Below are 17,355 nucleotides of genomic sequence, written 5' to 3'. Positions count from 1 at the left end.
CTGCCCCCAGGGTGCCCCAGCATTTGGAGGAAATGTTTCAGGCACAGGCACAACCCTATCCTGATGGGATCAGGGCTGCGACGGACGGTACCCAGGTGTGTGGCCTTGGAGCAGGAAAGACAGGAGTGTATGCAGGTCAAGGTGCAGGCGAGTGAGAGGCACACCTAACAAGGAGTGAGGTACGGCCAGGGAGGGAGTGGTGTCAGAAGAGGCTGTGGACGGAGGCTTGGGTGGGTGGAGGCTGTAAGCCCTGAGCTGGAGGGGAACACAGGTTAAACCTGGGCAGCTCCTCTGGGGTGAAAATGACCCCACTGCTTGGAATGACAGCAAGGCCCTCCCGGACAGTCCCGTGTGCCACCACAGGAGGAGGCTGTACTCGGCACCAGGCTGGCTGGCCACCACACACATATACCACAGGAGCAAGCCGGTGGCTGTGAAGTCAGCCTTACCGTAAGTTTCTCCGGGACTGATTCTGGCCCTGCTGAGGGGCCTGTCTGAGTAGCCCACCGCTGCATGCCCTGCTGCTTTCTGGGGATGGCAGAGCCTGCAGACCCCACTGTACTTCAGTCTAGTCCTTTCTCTTTATTCTCTAGTCCCAGCAAAAGGCCTGCCTGGGGTGCTCAGGCCCCTAGTGTGGCCCTGCTGGACCCCATCACACGACTGTGACATGAGCACCTTAGCTCCCAGGGACAGGTGAGGAGCCTCAGATGAAGCCATCCACCCACCCCAACTGGGGGCCCGTACAGGGCCTGTCAGTCTCACTCCCGCTGCAGCCCAAGCACCCACAACAGCCCCCAGCACATGAAGGGTGCTCCCTTATCACCAGAAACGGCGGACTGGTATGTCCAGGTTCTTCTCACCACAAAGCCACAGCAATGTGCTAAATGCTGCCTCACCTGAGAGCTCAAAAGGGACTAGGCCAGGGGACTGGCAAGTCAGTACAACTCGGGGGCCAGGCAGCACCGGGCACACTGTGGGTGCCAGACACTGAAGGACGGGGAAGGTGACAGGGTGGGAGGCCTGGGCGCTGCACTGACCAGTAGGAGTTGATGATCTTGCAGAAGGCCAGCTCGCAGCACATCTTGAGGTTGCCCTGGTGCTCTGGGAGGTCAGCGGCTGAGCACTTGCTGGGATCCACCTCGCAGTTCTCATCTGACTCGTACAGTGCTTTGATGAACTCACCTATGGCCAAGTGGGCAGGGAGTGGGGAGTGAGGACCTGGCGGGCCCTGCCCACCCTCTGCCCCGCTGCTGGCCCACTTCCTACCTAGGGCGTCCTGCAGGTACTTCTGGCCCACTAGCTTTAGGTACTCCTCGATGGCCTTGGTGGCCAGTGTGTTCTCCCGGAAGATGAGGTGCTCGTTGTCCCCACAGCGGTCCACCTCTGACATCATCAGGTCTGTTAGGAAGTCCTGAGGAGGCAGGAGGTGGGGAGAGCAGGACCTGAGCTGGCCTGGCATGGAGGGTCCTAGGATTCCAGACCTAGCCAGAAAAGCCCTGGCATTTTGAGGCCGCTCCATCACCAAGCTGCAGGGGTCCCCAGGAGGAACAGTGTGCCCACCTTTAGGGGCTGCTGGGGAGTGTGGGCAGGGCAGGGGCCCCCAGCCAAGGTAGGAGCCTAGAACTGGTGACAGTAGAGCTGGGTCTACAGATGGAGGCAGCCTGAACAAGTGCATGCCACATGGAGCCACAATCCCCCACCACCACAGAGAATGGACTCATTTCCATGTATAGCCCTGATCAGGCCTGGCCTGGTGACCACAGCAGGACTCGCCTCTCCCCCCAGCATCAGTGCCAAAGAGGACAAATGAGGCTGCCCTGTCTCATAGGCAAAATGGTCACCAGTATCCACCTGTGACTCGGGTGGGGGCTCCCACACCGGACACAGATGCCTTCTGTGCAGTCCCACTGCCCAGGGAGGTCATGAGCCACCATGCTCAGGCAGGTGAGAGCAGGAACTGATGTGCACCTGGCCGGAGAGGGAAGGTGGAGGCGCCACTGCCCACCTGGCAAACCGGGGTAGCAGCCCCTGGCCCATCAGGTCCCACACAAAGTGTTTTGGGAAAACCCCAGCATAGGAGCCCGAACCCACACCTTCCCCCCACTCTAGCAACCATGCGGATACTAACTATCTCCCTCAGGAGTCCCTACCTCCTTGTACTTACAACCAACCTGTGGCTTGGGGGAGGGGAAGAAGATAGGAAAAACTGTCAGAGTTTCAAGGGAGGGTGACAGTCAGGGCAGGGGGCCACCTAGCACAGAGCCTGCAAGGCACCCAGGAGGGGTGGACCCAGGCATCTGTGCTCAAGAAATTCCTCACTCCGACGTGCACGAGTGGGGTCCTTTAAAACAGAACTGAGATCTAGACACAGGAACCCAGGCTGCACAGCAGAGGCACAGAGAGACAGCGGGGGCCAAGGGGAAGCTGTCGTTGGCTTCCTGGTGATCATGTGGCCTGAGGACCCCTTCCTGACCAACAGGCGACCTCCAGGGTCACATTCTCTGAATACACTGAAGCAGGGGTCAGAGCTGCATCTCCCCTGGGGCTCCCACTCAGGACCACAGCTTTCCTGAACTCCTGCAATGAGAGTCAGGCCCCAGTGCTGGGATGAGAACCTCCTGAGAGCCAGGACCCAGTAAGGGGGAAACCAATGCACACACAGCAGGAAAATGACTTGTTCATAGCCACACAGCCACCTGGAGCCAGATTTGGTCCAAGGCCCTTGCTTTCCAGACCTCATTACTCCTCTAGTCATGGAGAGGGAAGAGGGGCTAGTTCCCAAGTATTCCAGAGCTGGGGGCTCAGGTGCCTGTCACCCCAGCAGCACAAGTTACTTTCCATCTTTCTATCTACTCCTCCGCAACCCCACTGAGGGCCTCTGGGGTTGGCTGTGGCCCTGGCTTCATCTCCCTCCACAATGAGCACCTGGATGCACCTATCATCTCAGGCTGCTTCAGGGAGGAATCCACTTCCCAGAACAGGCCAGCCCCAGCCCAGCCCTGGGGACCAGACACAACTGCAGAAAAGACTCCAGCCTCTGTAGCTGTCCTCACTCCCTCTCTGGTGCCCACGGGTCCTTGATTCATTCAATTTCCCAGCATACGTCTCCTGTGTTGACCGGCACATTAAGGACGGGGCAGCCAGAGCTGGCCCAACGTGCAGCCTAGCCAGTCAAGTCTGAAGGCTGGAGAAGGTGAGGGAGGAGGTAGTCGAGCACTATAGAGGAAAACTGCTCCCCGTCGCAGGTCCATGGGGAGGAGGTCCCCACCCCAGCCCTGCACTTGCAGCATACAGCAAGTCCAAGAGGGAGGGGTGCTGCAGAGGGTTCCCACTGCAGAGGCTGCTGAGGCTTCCAGCCATGGCCTCCCCTTCCAGAACCTCTAGGAACAGGTGAGAGGGTGAGGGACCTCCACGAGTCTTATGCCCTGGACTCTGCCCTGGGGTACCTGGGGCCTGGCTCCCAACTGTGCCTCCCCAACCTAGGGCTAAGAGCCTAGGACTTTGACACAGGGCGCCCCTCAGCCACCTGTCACTTGGCTCAAAACACGCCACTGTCCAGAGGGCAGAGGCCCTAGTCCTTAGCCCAGCACCAGGGTCCATCCACGCTGCAGAGGCCTCAAGTCCAGCCCGTTTCCCACCCTCTCTGGGCAGCTTCCTGAATGGCAGGTGGCAAATGTAAAGAAAGAAGGTTGCCTTCGAGGCCCACAGACCATGCTCTACTGCCTTCCTAGGGGCATCCTGGTCCAGGAGGCCATTTGTCCCCAAACCAGGTAGGTGGGGCTGAGGCATGGCTTGCATGGTGGGCTGCTGGGCCCATCTTCGAGAGCAAAAGGTGAAAGGAGTTATGGGGATGGACACTGGGCACCTCTGGCCCTGAACTACGGCTTGCCTGGGTGGGTCTCAGATTCCTGGTTCTGTGAGGTTCTGGGGTGGGGCTGGCTAACCCTCAAATGGTACAATTTTGACTACGTCTATCTGTGTGAGAATCTGTGTGTCTGGATGAGAGTGTGGGGTGAGGTGGAGCTGTGATGGAGACTCATCTGTGCATCCTGCTGGGGAGGTCTGCCAAACTCCTTACCTCACAGAGGATGTGTGTTTGGCTCACTGGGGCTGGTGGCGTTGTGGGACCTGTATGCTGGGACAGCCAGCCACCCGGCCTGTTCCCCTGGAGCCTCAGGGGGTCAGTCCTCTGCAGTAGTGGTAGAAGGCACCTCAACCCAAGCCCACTACCTCACTACCAGCTGCAATCCCATCCGCTGGTTCCACATAGGCCTCAGTGATCAGCTCCAGCCACAGAGCAGGAGTACAAAACGCCCAGCCCACAACAGAACTCCTGGGTTTAGGGAACCCATCTGGTAGTGACTGGTGCCTCCAAGGCCTTCGTTAGGCCTGAAATGTACGGATGTGGGGAACGGCAGGTAACCCAGCACTGTCGCCCAGCCTGTGTCAGGAGCTGAGGGGCCTGCACGCACCTTCACCTTGCCCGTGCTCTGCAGGATGTGCACCAGGGCAGATGCCATCTCCTCCTTGGTCTTGGCACTGAGGATGGGCTCGAGGGCTGCACACAGCCCCAGGTAGTGGTTGGTGATGTGCTCAGCGAACTCTTTGTACATCTCCATGGGCAGGATGGTGATGGTTTGGTAGCGCGCCTTGATGCGGATCATGGGCCCAGGACCCTTGCCGCCCTTGGGGTTGGGCGTCACCACCGGGTACCACTTCTCCACGAACTGCCGCCCGGCCACCGAGGCAGCGGGCAGGCTCACCAAGCCCAGGTAACTGTTGCGCTCCTTCTTCTTCTTCTTGTCGGTCTCCCGGTACAGGTGGACAGTGACTGTGCGCAGGGGCGGCAGGTTGTGGAACTCGAAGTGCTCGCCCCAGAAAACATTGTCCGTCTTGAGCTTGCCCGTGGTGCGGGCGTAGAGTACATCATCCAGGCACAGCTCACACAGGTACTTCTTCTTGGCTGGCAGGTCCTTGGCCTCAATCACCCACAGCTTCAGGATGTGTTCCACACGCCGGCTGTTGTCCTGTATGTGCACGGGAGTCCGGGGTGGTCAGCTGGGGGTGCCACATGTAACCCCCAACCAGCCCAGAGCCTGAGAGCGCCTCAGACCCAGGAGGAGCTCTGAAGGTGGAGGCGGCAGTGGGCACCTAGACCCTGAGTCAGGATGAGGCGGGGCTGATGGACAAGGGCTGGATCTCTGGTCGACCTCACATAAGCTCACTCACCTTGGGCAAGTGACTTAACTGGAGCCTTGGGTTGCTTGTGTATAAAACAGGACTAAGGTAAACCCTCATCTCGTAGAGGGCGAGACTGAGAGAGGCCAGCACAACGCCTGGCACATCACAGGCTACGCCATTATTAACTCTTTCTTAATTTGCTGGTCTGTACTGTAACTTAAGAGATGGCTATGGTGACCAGGACTTGGTCAGGCCCTCAAGTCGGCTAGGGAGACAGATACAGAAGCAGGGATTACAGTAGGGGCTCCCAGGACCTCACGGGGGAGCCCAGGGGCAGTGGGAACACAGGACACCAGCCTGGGAGAGGGGTCCTCACCTGGAGGAGGGGCAGACACCTAAGCTGGAATGGGAAGATGAGCAGAAGTCGGCCAGGGGCTGGGGAGTAGGGACAAGGGATCCCAGCAGAAGGACCCCAGGGTCCAGCACTCATTTCCCCAGCCCAGACTCAATGTGTAGTTTAGAAAACAGAGGCACACAGCACCTGTCTCAACCTGGCAAACTCAAACATCTCTTTCAGAGTCCACCAATATTGTCCACTCGGGTCCTGCCTCCATGCAGGCTGACCGCCCCCAATCCCAGCCCACATCACAGAGATAGTCTCTCTCTTGCTTCCTCGTATCTGAGCCTACCTTCAATCCCCCATGCTTTGGTGAGAGGGGTGCAGGCTTACCTTGTTGGGGTGCACTGCTCGCCGCAGGTTCTCCATCCACTTATCCCGCTCAGCTGCAGAACGGCAGGAAAAGCACTTGCTTCCTGATGACGTCGTCACCTGTGGGGAGCAGGCAAGACAGTGTTACGAGGGAAGGGACCACAGCAAGGGCAGGCAGTGATGGAAGAAGACCTTGGAGGCTCAGGGGACTCTGGCCATCAGGTCTGCATCACAGCTACAGGAAGCAGCCAGGACAAGGCTCACATGACCCTTCTACTTCATGTTTTGCAGGTGGTACACTGAGACCCACTGTCCCAGGGCAAGTCAGCAGCCATAGAGTGGCCCTGTCCTGCACCAGTGGGCTCCTCACTCGTCCCTCGGTGCCCTCTGTCCAATAGGAAAACATCTTCCTAACTCTAACCTCCCTCTCCCTGAGATGGAAAGAGGGAAGGAACGAAGACCTCGCCCAGGTCAGAGGGCAATGCTTAACCCGAGCGTACTTTCCCTAAAGGTGGAACCACAAGAACCAAGGAGACAACCAAAGGTAGGTACCAGAATCTGCTCAGTCCTCAGCTGACAACTCTTGAGGGTTCTCTTCCATCAAGCAACAGTGACAACAATGGTAATATAAGTCTGGTATTTTTCATGCTGGACCAGAGACATGAGACTTGGACTGTTTGGATGTGCCAGGCCCTAGGGTCCCCGGTCCCTGACCCTTCTCCTCCCCTCCCTGTCTGACTCTCACTCCTCCTCTGGTCCAGCTTAGACATCTACTCCAGGTAAGGGAGCCAGTACGGGCAATTCCTGCTATGTGTTCCCACTGCCCCCAGCAGCAGACCCAGGGCTCCGCAAGGGAAGCACACTCTTCACTCGGCATTTGAGGGCCTGCACCTTCCGCAGCACCCCCTGCTGTGAACCAGCAGACAGGGCCATCTTCACCCTATCCCTGGCAAGGATGTCAGAGCCCAGATCAAGCCCGGCTTGGCCAGGAGTCCTGAACCAGAAATGGGCCCTAGTGGGCACAGGGTATGGGGCAGGTGCCAGGCACCACTCTGTTTTTTCCCCCAGGCTGGGGGTGCCAGGAGATTGTCACACTAGTCCCCAAGTGGCTGCTTTTCATTACCAGGCTCATTCCTCTACCAGAGAGCTCTCCTAGTTATACATGATTATTGGGGGTAGGAATCTTCCCAGAGACTGGTAGGAAGCAATATGAGTAACTGGAGAAGTAATTAGGCATTCCCAGGAACACCTGCAACAATAGTAACCCTGCTCCCGGCTTGGTCTCAGTCTTGCTGTGTGACCTCTGATGTCTTCATGCCTCCTCTGGGCCTCAGATCCCCCATTTCCTATGAGGGACTAGACAGGTCATCCCCCCAGCTGGGTCACTGGCTCTCTGCATTGAAACCTCAGGTCGCAGAATGCCAGGGCAGGAAAGATTTGGGCTGTCATTGTTCACAAGCGGGAAACAGGCCCGTACAAGAGGAGACTCTCTGCTATCCACACTGCATTTGGGATGTGAGCAGGCTCTAAGACATGGGCTCTGGTGCTTAAGAAATTCAGGCTTTTCCCCTACTCCCTGTCACCCACTGGGGGCCCCAGCAGCTTCATGCTAGCATGGAGAACAGGTGCTGGCCCATTTCCAGAGAGCTCAGAGAGTAGGAAGGACAGCCCCTGCCCCAGCTCCACCTGTTCTCTTAGGAGCTGAAAGCTATTGGTAAATACGAGCCACTCTCCCCAAGACCCTGGCCCCTGCTGAGGCCACAGCAGACTGGACTCCAGGAGGATGTGGAGGAGACCAGACAGGCCAGGAGAGGATGGGGTGCCCAACCCAAGCCCTGCGATGGGACCCACCTCGAAGCAGTAGTCCTGGCCAAGGATGCTGCTGTGCACGGGTTTGATGACCACCTCTTCCTCCATGCTGAGGTCCAGTGCCTCCACCGCACTGCTGGGGCTGAGCAGGGACTCGTGGGAGCGAGACTCCTTCAGCCTTGGCATCAGATGGGACCTGGGGTGGCAGTAAGGTGTGTCAGGCTGGGCCCCCGCAGCCCGGGTCAAGCTGGTTGCCACATCCTGCCCATCTGCCCCAGCCCTGCCCCTTCCAGCAGGCAGCCACTCTTCTCCACTCTCTCTCCTTTCTGTCTTAAGACAGATTTGGGGGCAGGGCTGTCACAGAGACCGGTGGGAACCTCCTCCCCACTGCAGGAGTCTGGCTGGGGGCTCAGCCTCTCAGAGAGCAAGAAGGTGAGATCAAGGGGCCACTCCGGGGTTAATATTAGCAAGTGAGCCTGCAGGGTAAGGGCCAGCTTGGCTCCTGAACAGTCTCAGAGACCAAGGAAAGCCCACCTGATCCAGGCAGCTGTTTGCAGTTCTGGGCCCTTTCCCGTTTCCCCTCTCTTTTGCACTGGTCCCTGTCCAAGACTGAGTAGTCACTCTGTCCCAACATTTATCCAGTATACCACTGCCAACAGCCCTTCCTCATACACTGTCCCACACCACCAGCCCCACACAAGCGAGAGTCACAGGGACCCTGCTGCTCCCATATTACAGATGAGGACGGCAAGGCAAGGCGAGGCGAGTCTTGAAGCAGAAGAGATGCAGTAGTCTCTGCACAGTACCCAAGACACACACTCCATCGGGGTCCACATACTCAGGGCCCGGGTCAGTAGCTCCGACAGGCACAAAGAGCACAGGATTGATGCCACCTGGCACCCAAATGCAGACCAGACCTAGGCCCACTACTCCCCTGCTGTGTGGCCCTGGGGAAATCGTTCCCCCGAGCCTGTTTCCTCAGTGCATCACATGGAAAGCACCACAGACGATACCTGCTCCAGGGTTAGGTAAAATCTCTCCAAAGTCAGCAGCACAGAGCAGTGTCCTCCTACAGCCCCCAGCCTCCACGGTGGGGCAGAGGAAAAGCGGGAGGATAGGCTGGGCCTGCTAAGACCACCTCCGATGCAGAAGCTGAACCCTGCTTGTGTCCAGGGCTCAAACCCTGGGGTTGGTTAAAAACCTACTCCAGGCTTAGCCCACACGGACCTCCTACCCCCAACGCCCTATGCCCTTTGGCTCCTGGCTCCAATGGTCCAAGTGCTCAGTCCATCATTCTCTCCCTGCCTCACCAAACCAAGACCCCTATGTTGGGACATGCTGAGACTTGGCCCCTAACCTTGAGGGGCTCACAACTTGGCAGAGCCATGAGACACTTCCCTGTAGGGTGTACACCCTGTATACTCATTTCTGCAACTGCCCTGGGTCAGTGGGCTGAGCCTACTCCGTGGGCACTTGAGAACCCAGAGGTGAGCAGGAAGAGCCCTGCTCAGAGGGACTCAGGCTGACAGTGGCCACCCTCCCACCCCAAGCTCCACACCTCCATGGCAACAGCCCTCTGAGCATAACAGCCCTCCCCAACATGGAGTCCCATGCTAGATGCCATAAGGAGTCAGAGTTGAGGGAATCCTAATCCTTAGATACCCCACAGAGGCCAGCCCAGGAGCCCCAGTCAACCGGCTCCCTTTGACTCTTCACGCCCAGCATGAAGCTGGCCTCTGAAAGCAGAGGGAATGGCCAGAGCCAGAGGAAAACTGTGAGACAAGTTCAAGACAGGGGGAACCCTCCCCAACTCCTACGACGACTCCCACCTGGGGCTTCCTGTTGTGGCCTAAGCCCGTGGGCAAGCCCAGCATGTGCCTCTACTCCTCTGAGGCGCTCTCCCTGCGAGGCCCAGTTCACAAAGGGGCACTGTGGCCTACCTGCCACGCCACACCACCACACCACTGTGTTGGGACAGGCCTCTTCTCCTGATAATCCCTCAAGGCCTTGCTCGAGCAGCCTGGCCTCCTCCCCATCATGGCAATGACCAATGCGATGGGTGGGCCTGCCCTCCCTGGGCTGAGATTCCACCTGAGTCACCCACCTCCAAGGGCGAACTCCAGGCCTCCCTCCCACATGGGGCTTCATACCTCAGTGGAAGAGATGGTCTGCCTGATAGTAGGGAAGTCACCCTGGCTGGGAACGGCCGGGACCCATAGCCCCATAGGCCTGACGTCTGGAACCCAAAACCCAACCCACAGGTTGGGATTGGGCTGCTTTCTGGCCCAGATTGGAAAATCTCTGCCAGGTAAGGATGCTGGGAGCTAGGGAGGGTGAGGTAGGGACCAAGGAAGTACAGAGCGGGGAGCTGGTGAGCTGAAGCCGCCTCCTGCCTGGGGCGCATGGATGAGCTGGCTGTGAAGAGGAAAGGCGAGGCATGTTTCAGCAGGCTGGACCTGCCCAGGGAAACCCAAGGAGACCCTGGTCCTGCAACCCCAGGAGCCCAGCAGGCCCAGGCCAGACCCCAAAACAGCCAGATCCTGGAGTCTGTGGTTGCAGAGCTCTCCTCTTCCTTCCCCACCATCCTGTCCCACAAGCATGCTCTGGCTGACCTGGAAAGGATCCTGGCAGAAGAGAGGGCTGGGGGGAAGCTCAAGGCCCTTAAGACACCTTGGACTGGCCCAGCCTACCTGGGCAGCCCTGACCCTCCCCACTTCCCTGGGGGCTTCTCCACGAGGTGGGATGTAGAGCAGAGGCTGCATCCATCCCTGCAGCCCAAGCTCTCTGGGGGGAAGAGGAATAGTGGCAGGGCAGGCCCAGGGAGGCCCAAGTGGTTCCCACAAGGTCTCCCAGGCTACTCCTTCCTGGATAGTACAGCAAGCGGGTGGTGGAGGCGGGGCCAGTGGACCTGTACCTCTCTCACTCACGTTCCTATGTATTTCCTTCCTGACCAGCCTGGAGTCTACAGGCCCTGACACACAGTATCCTCGGTCCCTCCCTCATCTGGGTCCAGAGGGAGCTGGTCTGCTGTGACCCTGCCAGGGTGTGCCCATGGTGGTAGCTGATAAGATGAGGGGGCTCAGGAAGGAAAAATGGCCATTTGGTCACTTCCTGAACCCAGCAGGACCAATTCAAGGCCCAAGAACCGCCCCTCTGGGAAGCCAGCCCTGTCCTGTGTGTGCAGCAGTGCCTGGCCACTTCACGGCCCCATCAGCCACCCAAGGCAGGCTTTTCCCCTCCCCTGGCTTCATCCCATGCTGGCATTGTTGGGCCACTTCCTTTTTCACCTCCAGCCTCTGCCCTGCCAGGCTCGGGAAGCAGGACATCAGAGACAGGCAGAAGATGGGTAGTAAAGACTGCCCAGGCTCCAAAGGGGCAGGGGTAGGCGCAGCCTCTCTACCTGGGATGCTCAGGTGAAAGGAGGTGAGCAGGCACTGGTCCCTACCTTGCTCCCATTCTACTCCCAGGAAGGGATGCTTGTAGGCACCCACCTCTAGTCAGCACAGGGTGAGCGCCCTGCTGGTCACCTGCACATCCCTTTTTTCATATTTCAACTGCACACAGCTCTGCCAGGAGTATTCATCTACCCATTTTACAGAAAGGTATGACAGGGTCAGAGAGGAGCAGTTACTTGAGCCGACCAAGGCCCCCTGCTGGGATGGGAACCAGGTCAGTCCAGGAGTCATGCCCACAGCTGCCCTATGTGGTGTGGTATCTGGGGGCTGATGCCCCCGTATTCAGGGCTGGGTCCCCCAGCCCTGGGTCCAGTCCCTCTCTGCTGCCCAAGGCTGGGGGTGGAAGAGAAGGTGGCCCAATTGCATGGCCCACGGCATACTTCTGACCCTGTGCCCAGCTCATTCTCATGATGTATTTCCCCTCTGACCTCCTGTGGTCCTTGGAGGCTAGAGCTTTGGTCCCCTAGGTGAGGCGGCACCAAGGAGGGCAAAAGGCCTTCACATGGGGATTCCACCCCTGCAAATCACTTCCATGGCCCAGGTCTGAGCTACTTCTTACAACAACCCTGCCAGGATGTTGCATGTCCACTACACACAGAAGCAGGTTTCAAACCAGGGCGTGGGCTGCACACTGCCTGCCTCTCACCAGGGCAGAGCTGGCATCCCCAGGCCAGGCTTACTCTGGGCCATGCGTCACATGAACCACCGTACAAGTCACCTCACACAATCTCCATGAGCCCAAGAGGCAGATGTTGACCTCACCCTGCTTTACAGGGGAGAAACTGAGGCCTGCCATGGAGGGCAAGAGATGTGCCCAGCATCCCATCTTTGCTCTAGTGTTGCTGCCACACCCAAACTTTTTGGGTCCATTTCCTCAAAAAGGAGGAAGGAGGCTTGCTTCACCCAGAAAACACTGGCAGCCAGCACACACTGAAAGTGCTGTGAAGACAGCGCCTTCAGGGGGAGGTATTTCCCAGTCCTTTGAGTTGAGGGGGTGAAGGGATCCCCTCTTGAGACTACACGGGATTCAATGCCAGCCCCAGAACTTGGCACTGAGCCACTGGCTGGCATCTACCTGCCTGCCCCACCTGACCAGGCCCACTCTTGCAGCGGCCTGCCTGCTGGGACCCTCCATTCCAGGAAGCGGGAGTTTCAGGCAGGGCCCCAGGCATATGCTGTCCTTCCCCTTTTCTATCCAACCTTCAACACCTAGCTTCAGTGCCCCTTGTTCCCTGAAGCCTTCCTGGACTCCCTGGGCAGACAGCCATATCCAGGCTGTGCTGGGAAGGTCTGTCACAGAACTGTCTCCTTGTCAGGCAGTGGGTTCCTGGTGGGTAGGGTTGGGTCTGGCTGGCTCCAAGGTCCAGAGCCTTAGAGTTCCTGGACCAAAACCCCAATACGCCAGCAGCCAAGGTCAGCTAAGCTCAGAGGGAACAGGAGGTCAGCGGGGATAAGGACAGTCCTCCCTCAGCCTGCAAACCCTGGTGACGTGGTTGTTCCCTTGGAGGAGGGACAAAAAAGGCCTGGGGGTGGGTCGTCAGGGCAGCTGCCTGTCCAAGGCCAAGTCCCAAGAGCAGCATTCCAATGTTCATTCCAGAGTCTCCGGGAAATGCCCCTGCCCTCGCTCTGTCCAATTGTGGGCCGCTTCCCCCATCCCTCTCAAGGTTAGGAGGCTCATCCTACCCTCTGTGGCTATACCCTGCCCCCTACGGCTCCAGCCCTGAGACCCTTCTAAACATAGCAGATCACTAGCCCCATGATAGCGCTCCAGGGACCAGAAGCCCTTTACCTGTCCTCCATGGTGTGGAATCCTTACTGCTCCCAGGAAGGAGGTAGCACCATGACACCCAGGTCACACACGGGATAGCCAAGGCCATGGCTAGGGTGACCTGCCCTGGACTCCACTGCTACAGAGGAGCTTGGCCAGGGCGTGGGAGGGCAGAGGGGAATGGGAGTTCCACTGGCTTTCTCCTGTGACCACAGCAGCACCCACCACTGGACAAGCCACTCCACCTGGCAGGGCCTCACGCCTGTCCCTCCTCTCTCGCCTCATGGCCTGTAAGATAATCAAGTCCCAGGTGCCTCAAGCTGGTGTCCCAGCCCTTCTGAAAGGCCCCTTGCACTACATCTTGGCCAAGTGACCTGGACTCTCCCCGACTCAGCTACTTCCTGACAAAGCTGCATACTCTTACCCTCCAGGCGTCCATGTCCAAGCAGTCTCCTGAGCCTGTCCATTCTGCCTCTCCCTCCACTTCTTTGCCAAACAAAGTCCTTCCTCAGTTTTCAAGGGACAGCCCAATGTCACCACCACAAAGCGGTCTCTAGTCTCTCCAGACAGACAGCTCATACTATGCTACCTAAGCCCGCTCAGGGCCACAATCTCCCACCTGTCCCACTTAATTCTCATGACAATCCTGTCAGGACTAAAAAGGTGCACCTAGAAAGTTGAGGCGACCTGCCCAAGATCACATGCATAGCAAGTGGCCGAGTCAAAAGCGAAACCAGTTCAGCGGAGTCCAAGACCAACTGCACCAGCCTTGGCCTGGCCTTTCCATCGTCCAGGGGTGGCCCACAGCAGCTGGGCAGCGGGGAGGTCCACAGCAGCCGGGCAGGGGGGAAGGTCCACAGCAGCTGGGCACGGGGGAAAGGCCCACAGCAGCCGGGCAGGTGGAAAGGTCCACAGCAGCTAACCCACTAGCTGTGACCCACTCACTTCAGGTCGGGAAGGAAGAACCGGGGGATACAGGGATGGGGGTAGACCTTGCCCAGGGCCCAGGAAACGTGGGCACAAGGCACAGGGAGCTGCTGTGGGAGACAGCGCCAGGGCCCAACAGCAGCTCATTGTGAGGGCTGGCGGCAGAACAACAGGGACACTGTCTTGGCTCCTGGGGCCTAGGCTTATCTGATAGCCTTCCAGCCAACCCACAAGCTGTTTTTCAACTCTGATCCTTTTTTCTCTTAAAAGGTCGGTGACACAGAAGCTCAGCAAACTCATTCCAAGGAGGAAAAGGACCCCAAACCAAAACTTACAGTAATTAAAAATCCCTGCTTGGTACAGCAAGGGTGTTCCCAGCTATTGGGTGGGGGGAACTGAGAGTGGGATTGTTTGGCCGGAAAAGTAAGGGGCTCAGGATCACCCTCCAAATCTCGAAAGCTCAGAGGGAGCTGCCCTGTGTGGCCCCAAAGGGCAAGACTGGGACCAGGAGAGGCCACTTCCAGCTCAGTCACAACTGTCCTTGAATGGGCCAGGCTCGTCTGGTTTTAGAGAGAGTGGGATCCCTGTCTCTGAAAGTGTGCAAGCAGGAGCTGGGAGGCCCCTTTAAGACATGTTGCATGGTTAGGGCTGCCAGGGTAATGGGCTAGGCAGTACACACAGGCAGGCAGTGAAGTGGGCCGTGGGATTAAACACACACACACACACACACACACACGTACACAAGTAAATGCTACAAAAATGCACCTGTAGCTGCAAGCAGGCAGGAGGACAGAGGGCCTAGCGTCAAGGGTGCCTGGCTGTAGAGTAAACCTAGTCTCTATTCCTTATGAAACATACAACCTTGAACACTTTAAGTCATTTGACTCTCTAGGACTCAGTTTCCCCATCCATAGTGAGGATAATGACACACCTTCCTCACGGGTTGCACTAAGGATCAAATGAGACCACGCAGGTGAGAAGCTCAGGAGGGCAGGGGTGTCAGTGACTCCCATCCATTGCTCATAACTGTTCATGCCTCCTTGGTCTGTTCCATTCGCCCACCTCATTGCCAGCCACAATGTCAGGAGCTGGAGACACAGCCATGAACAACACTGGTGAACAATGCACACGCTGCTATCAAGGCTGACACTTCTGGGATAGGTCATACATTTGACAATTTGGAGTGACAAGATATGGACTTCCCAGGCTGTTTCCTGTTTCCATCCCCTGACGACTCAAACTCTACGTTCTCCATGTCTGTTTTCCCCATCTGCAAAATGGGGATCAATTGTATCTGCCCAAATGCTCTGGGATGCCTCTAATTTCTTTAAAAGCCCTTACTTTCCTGAGGTGAAATGAAAGGAGAAGAAAGTGTGCCTAGCAGTGGGCAGTAGACCCCCATGAGGGGGCCCTTTTGTCCCCTCTGCCTGTGACTCCCAAGCACAGCCATCCCCAGCCCCAGTCTCCAGCCCACCAGCCTGTGTGGTCGCAAGCCACTGTCCACTACCCCAGCCAGGTCTGGAAGGAAGAGAAATCCCAGACAAGGTTTGTCTCCACAGAGTGGGTGCCCAACTGAAGGCTGGCAGGACCTGATGGTTCTGCAGTCAGGACTTCAGCAGACTCTCTAAGCCCGATCAGGTCAGAACATGCCAATTATGCTTCTGCCTGTCACAGCCAGGCAGGTCCAGGGGCTGTGCTAGAAATCTCTGCCCACACTGGAAGGAGAGAGAGTCTGGACATGGTCAGAATGAATGCACTGACCTGCTGGGAATCAAGCGGTAGGACCTAAACAGGGCAGCACCCTGCCTGGCATGTCCAGCAGAGCTCTCTCCCCAAGCCCAGCTTTGCCCCGCTGGTGTGGGAACTGGCTGCTCAGAAGGCCAGTGCTCACTCCTGACCCAGCTAGGATCCCAGGGGAGAGGAGAGGAATGTAGCCGCCTGGTGGCTCCCAGGCCCCTGGGGAGACAGAGCCTGTCCTAAAAAGGCAGAGAGGTTGGCTGCCCTGCCTGGGAAGTCTTCCAGGGATGACAGGGACCAGAGGCATGGTCCCTCTCAGCCCAGGGTTCCCTCAGGTCAAGGTAAGGGGCAGGTCCTAGCAGTCACCAAGACCTAGCTGTGACACCCCCATACACACAGAGAGACCTGGGCTGGGAGACAGGGAGGCACCTGGCCTTCTGCCCTCACCCCTGGGAGCCTGTGCTTCCCCCCACATCACAGGGCTGAGCTGGCAGAGGAGGGTCCACACTCTGCAACCAAAACAGGAGGACAGGGCAGCTCATTGCTTGCTGTGAGGCCTGGTGTCCTGTGGTGCCCAATACAGGCTGACTGAATGACACTGTGGCAGCCTGGACCTAACAGCTACTTACTAAGCACCTACTATGTGCCAGCTGCAGGTGTTCTTACCAAAGTACACACATCATCTCATGGCCTTCTCCCAACAACTCTGCACAAAAGGCAGCACTGACCCAGAAGAAAGGGAGAACAGGTATTCAAGCTCAGGTCCCATGAGCCCTGGCTCATGGGGCAACTTTTCCTGTACACAGACAGTTAATCCAAAAGGTTCACTGGAAGCTTTAGGACGTTCTCTTAAGAGGAAACTGAGGCTTGGAGAGAGGGAGTGGCTTGGCTAGGTCACATGGTCCAGAAGTGACAGCTGGGGTTCTAACGGCCTGGTCAGCCTCTGTGGGACACTCCTGGCACTGACCGCGCAGTGGGTCAGGCCTGGAGGCCAGGCCTCCAATCAGCCTAGCACCCCAGCAAGGGCCTGTTCCTCTCCCTGCAGGAGTCTTTGGTCTCTATCCCAGCTGTATCTAAGGTCTATCACAGACCCTAAACAAGTTTCCTCCCCTTTCTAGGTGCCATTTCCTCACATGCTGACCTACTTCAGAGAAAGCCACAAAAACCCTATGTCAACTCCCTAGAACATAAGGGACCATAAAGTATCACAACTGCTACCAACACCGCCACCATCACCTGCAGTAACGTAATAGTAACATCTCACTGCTGCCTGGGGTGACTTGGGCCAAAGTTCAGGAGACCAGGGATTCCAGAGGGCACTGGTACTGGCACCTGAATGAGAGGCAGCTTCAGCATTCTCTCCCCGTATAAACTGTGCAGTCCTAAAAAAACATTCAGGAACACATTTACCTTTCCACGTCTTACTTCTTTTTTTATTTTTTTGTGGGGCGGCGGGCGGGGGGGGGGGGGGGCGGGCGGTGCAGAGAGAGAAGAAACAAAAAACTTTCTATCTAATCCCCCAAGTCATCCTGCAGCCTGAATAATTTCGGGTTTTTAATCAATAGCTGTCAGACTTGTCAAATTACTTTGGGGACTGCAAAGCAGTTTTTAAACATTCATAAACCTCAGTAGAACAGCGAAGTGCCCTGAATTTTAAAAGAAGAGCATCCAAGGAACACTCATTGACGAGGGTGAGTGGTGGGCAAATTGAAAGTGAGCTGCGGGCTAGCTGCCCCTGCCCCTCTTGCTTCTGAGCAGGGACAACCCTC

The 17,355-nt window shown here is 57.4% G+C and overlaps 1 protein-coding gene across 9 annotated transcripts in view; it reads right to left on the bottom strand.

The window, feature by feature from the left end:
* Positions 1–17,355, bottom strand: part of DAB2IP (DAB2 interacting protein) — a 186,309-nt gene that overhangs the window by 21,250 nt on the left and 147,704 nt on the right. For all 9 annotated transcript variants that reach the window (XM_073021893.1, XM_007968195.3, XM_037984608.2 and 6 more), the window contains 5 exons: positions 7,742–7,895; positions 5,912–6,010; positions 4,473–5,027; positions 1,267–1,411; positions 1,038–1,182 (listed from right to left, as the gene is read on the bottom strand). In XM_073021893.1, the coding sequence (XP_072877994.1) occupies positions 1,038–1,182; positions 1,267–1,411; positions 4,473–5,027; positions 5,912–6,010; positions 7,742–7,895 (1,098 nt within the window). The remainder of the gene's footprint in view (positions 1–1,037; positions 1,183–1,266; positions 1,412–4,472; positions 5,028–5,911; positions 6,011–7,741; positions 7,896–17,355) is intronic.

This window comes from Chlorocebus sabaeus, chromosome 12 (assembly GCF_047675955.1).
Source record: "Chlorocebus sabaeus isolate Y175 chromosome 12, mChlSab1.0.hap1, whole genome shotgun sequence".
NCBI lineage: Eukaryota > Metazoa > Chordata > Mammalia > Primates > Cercopithecidae > Chlorocebus > Chlorocebus sabaeus.
This window is presented reverse-complemented; position numbering and strand designations above follow the sequence as displayed.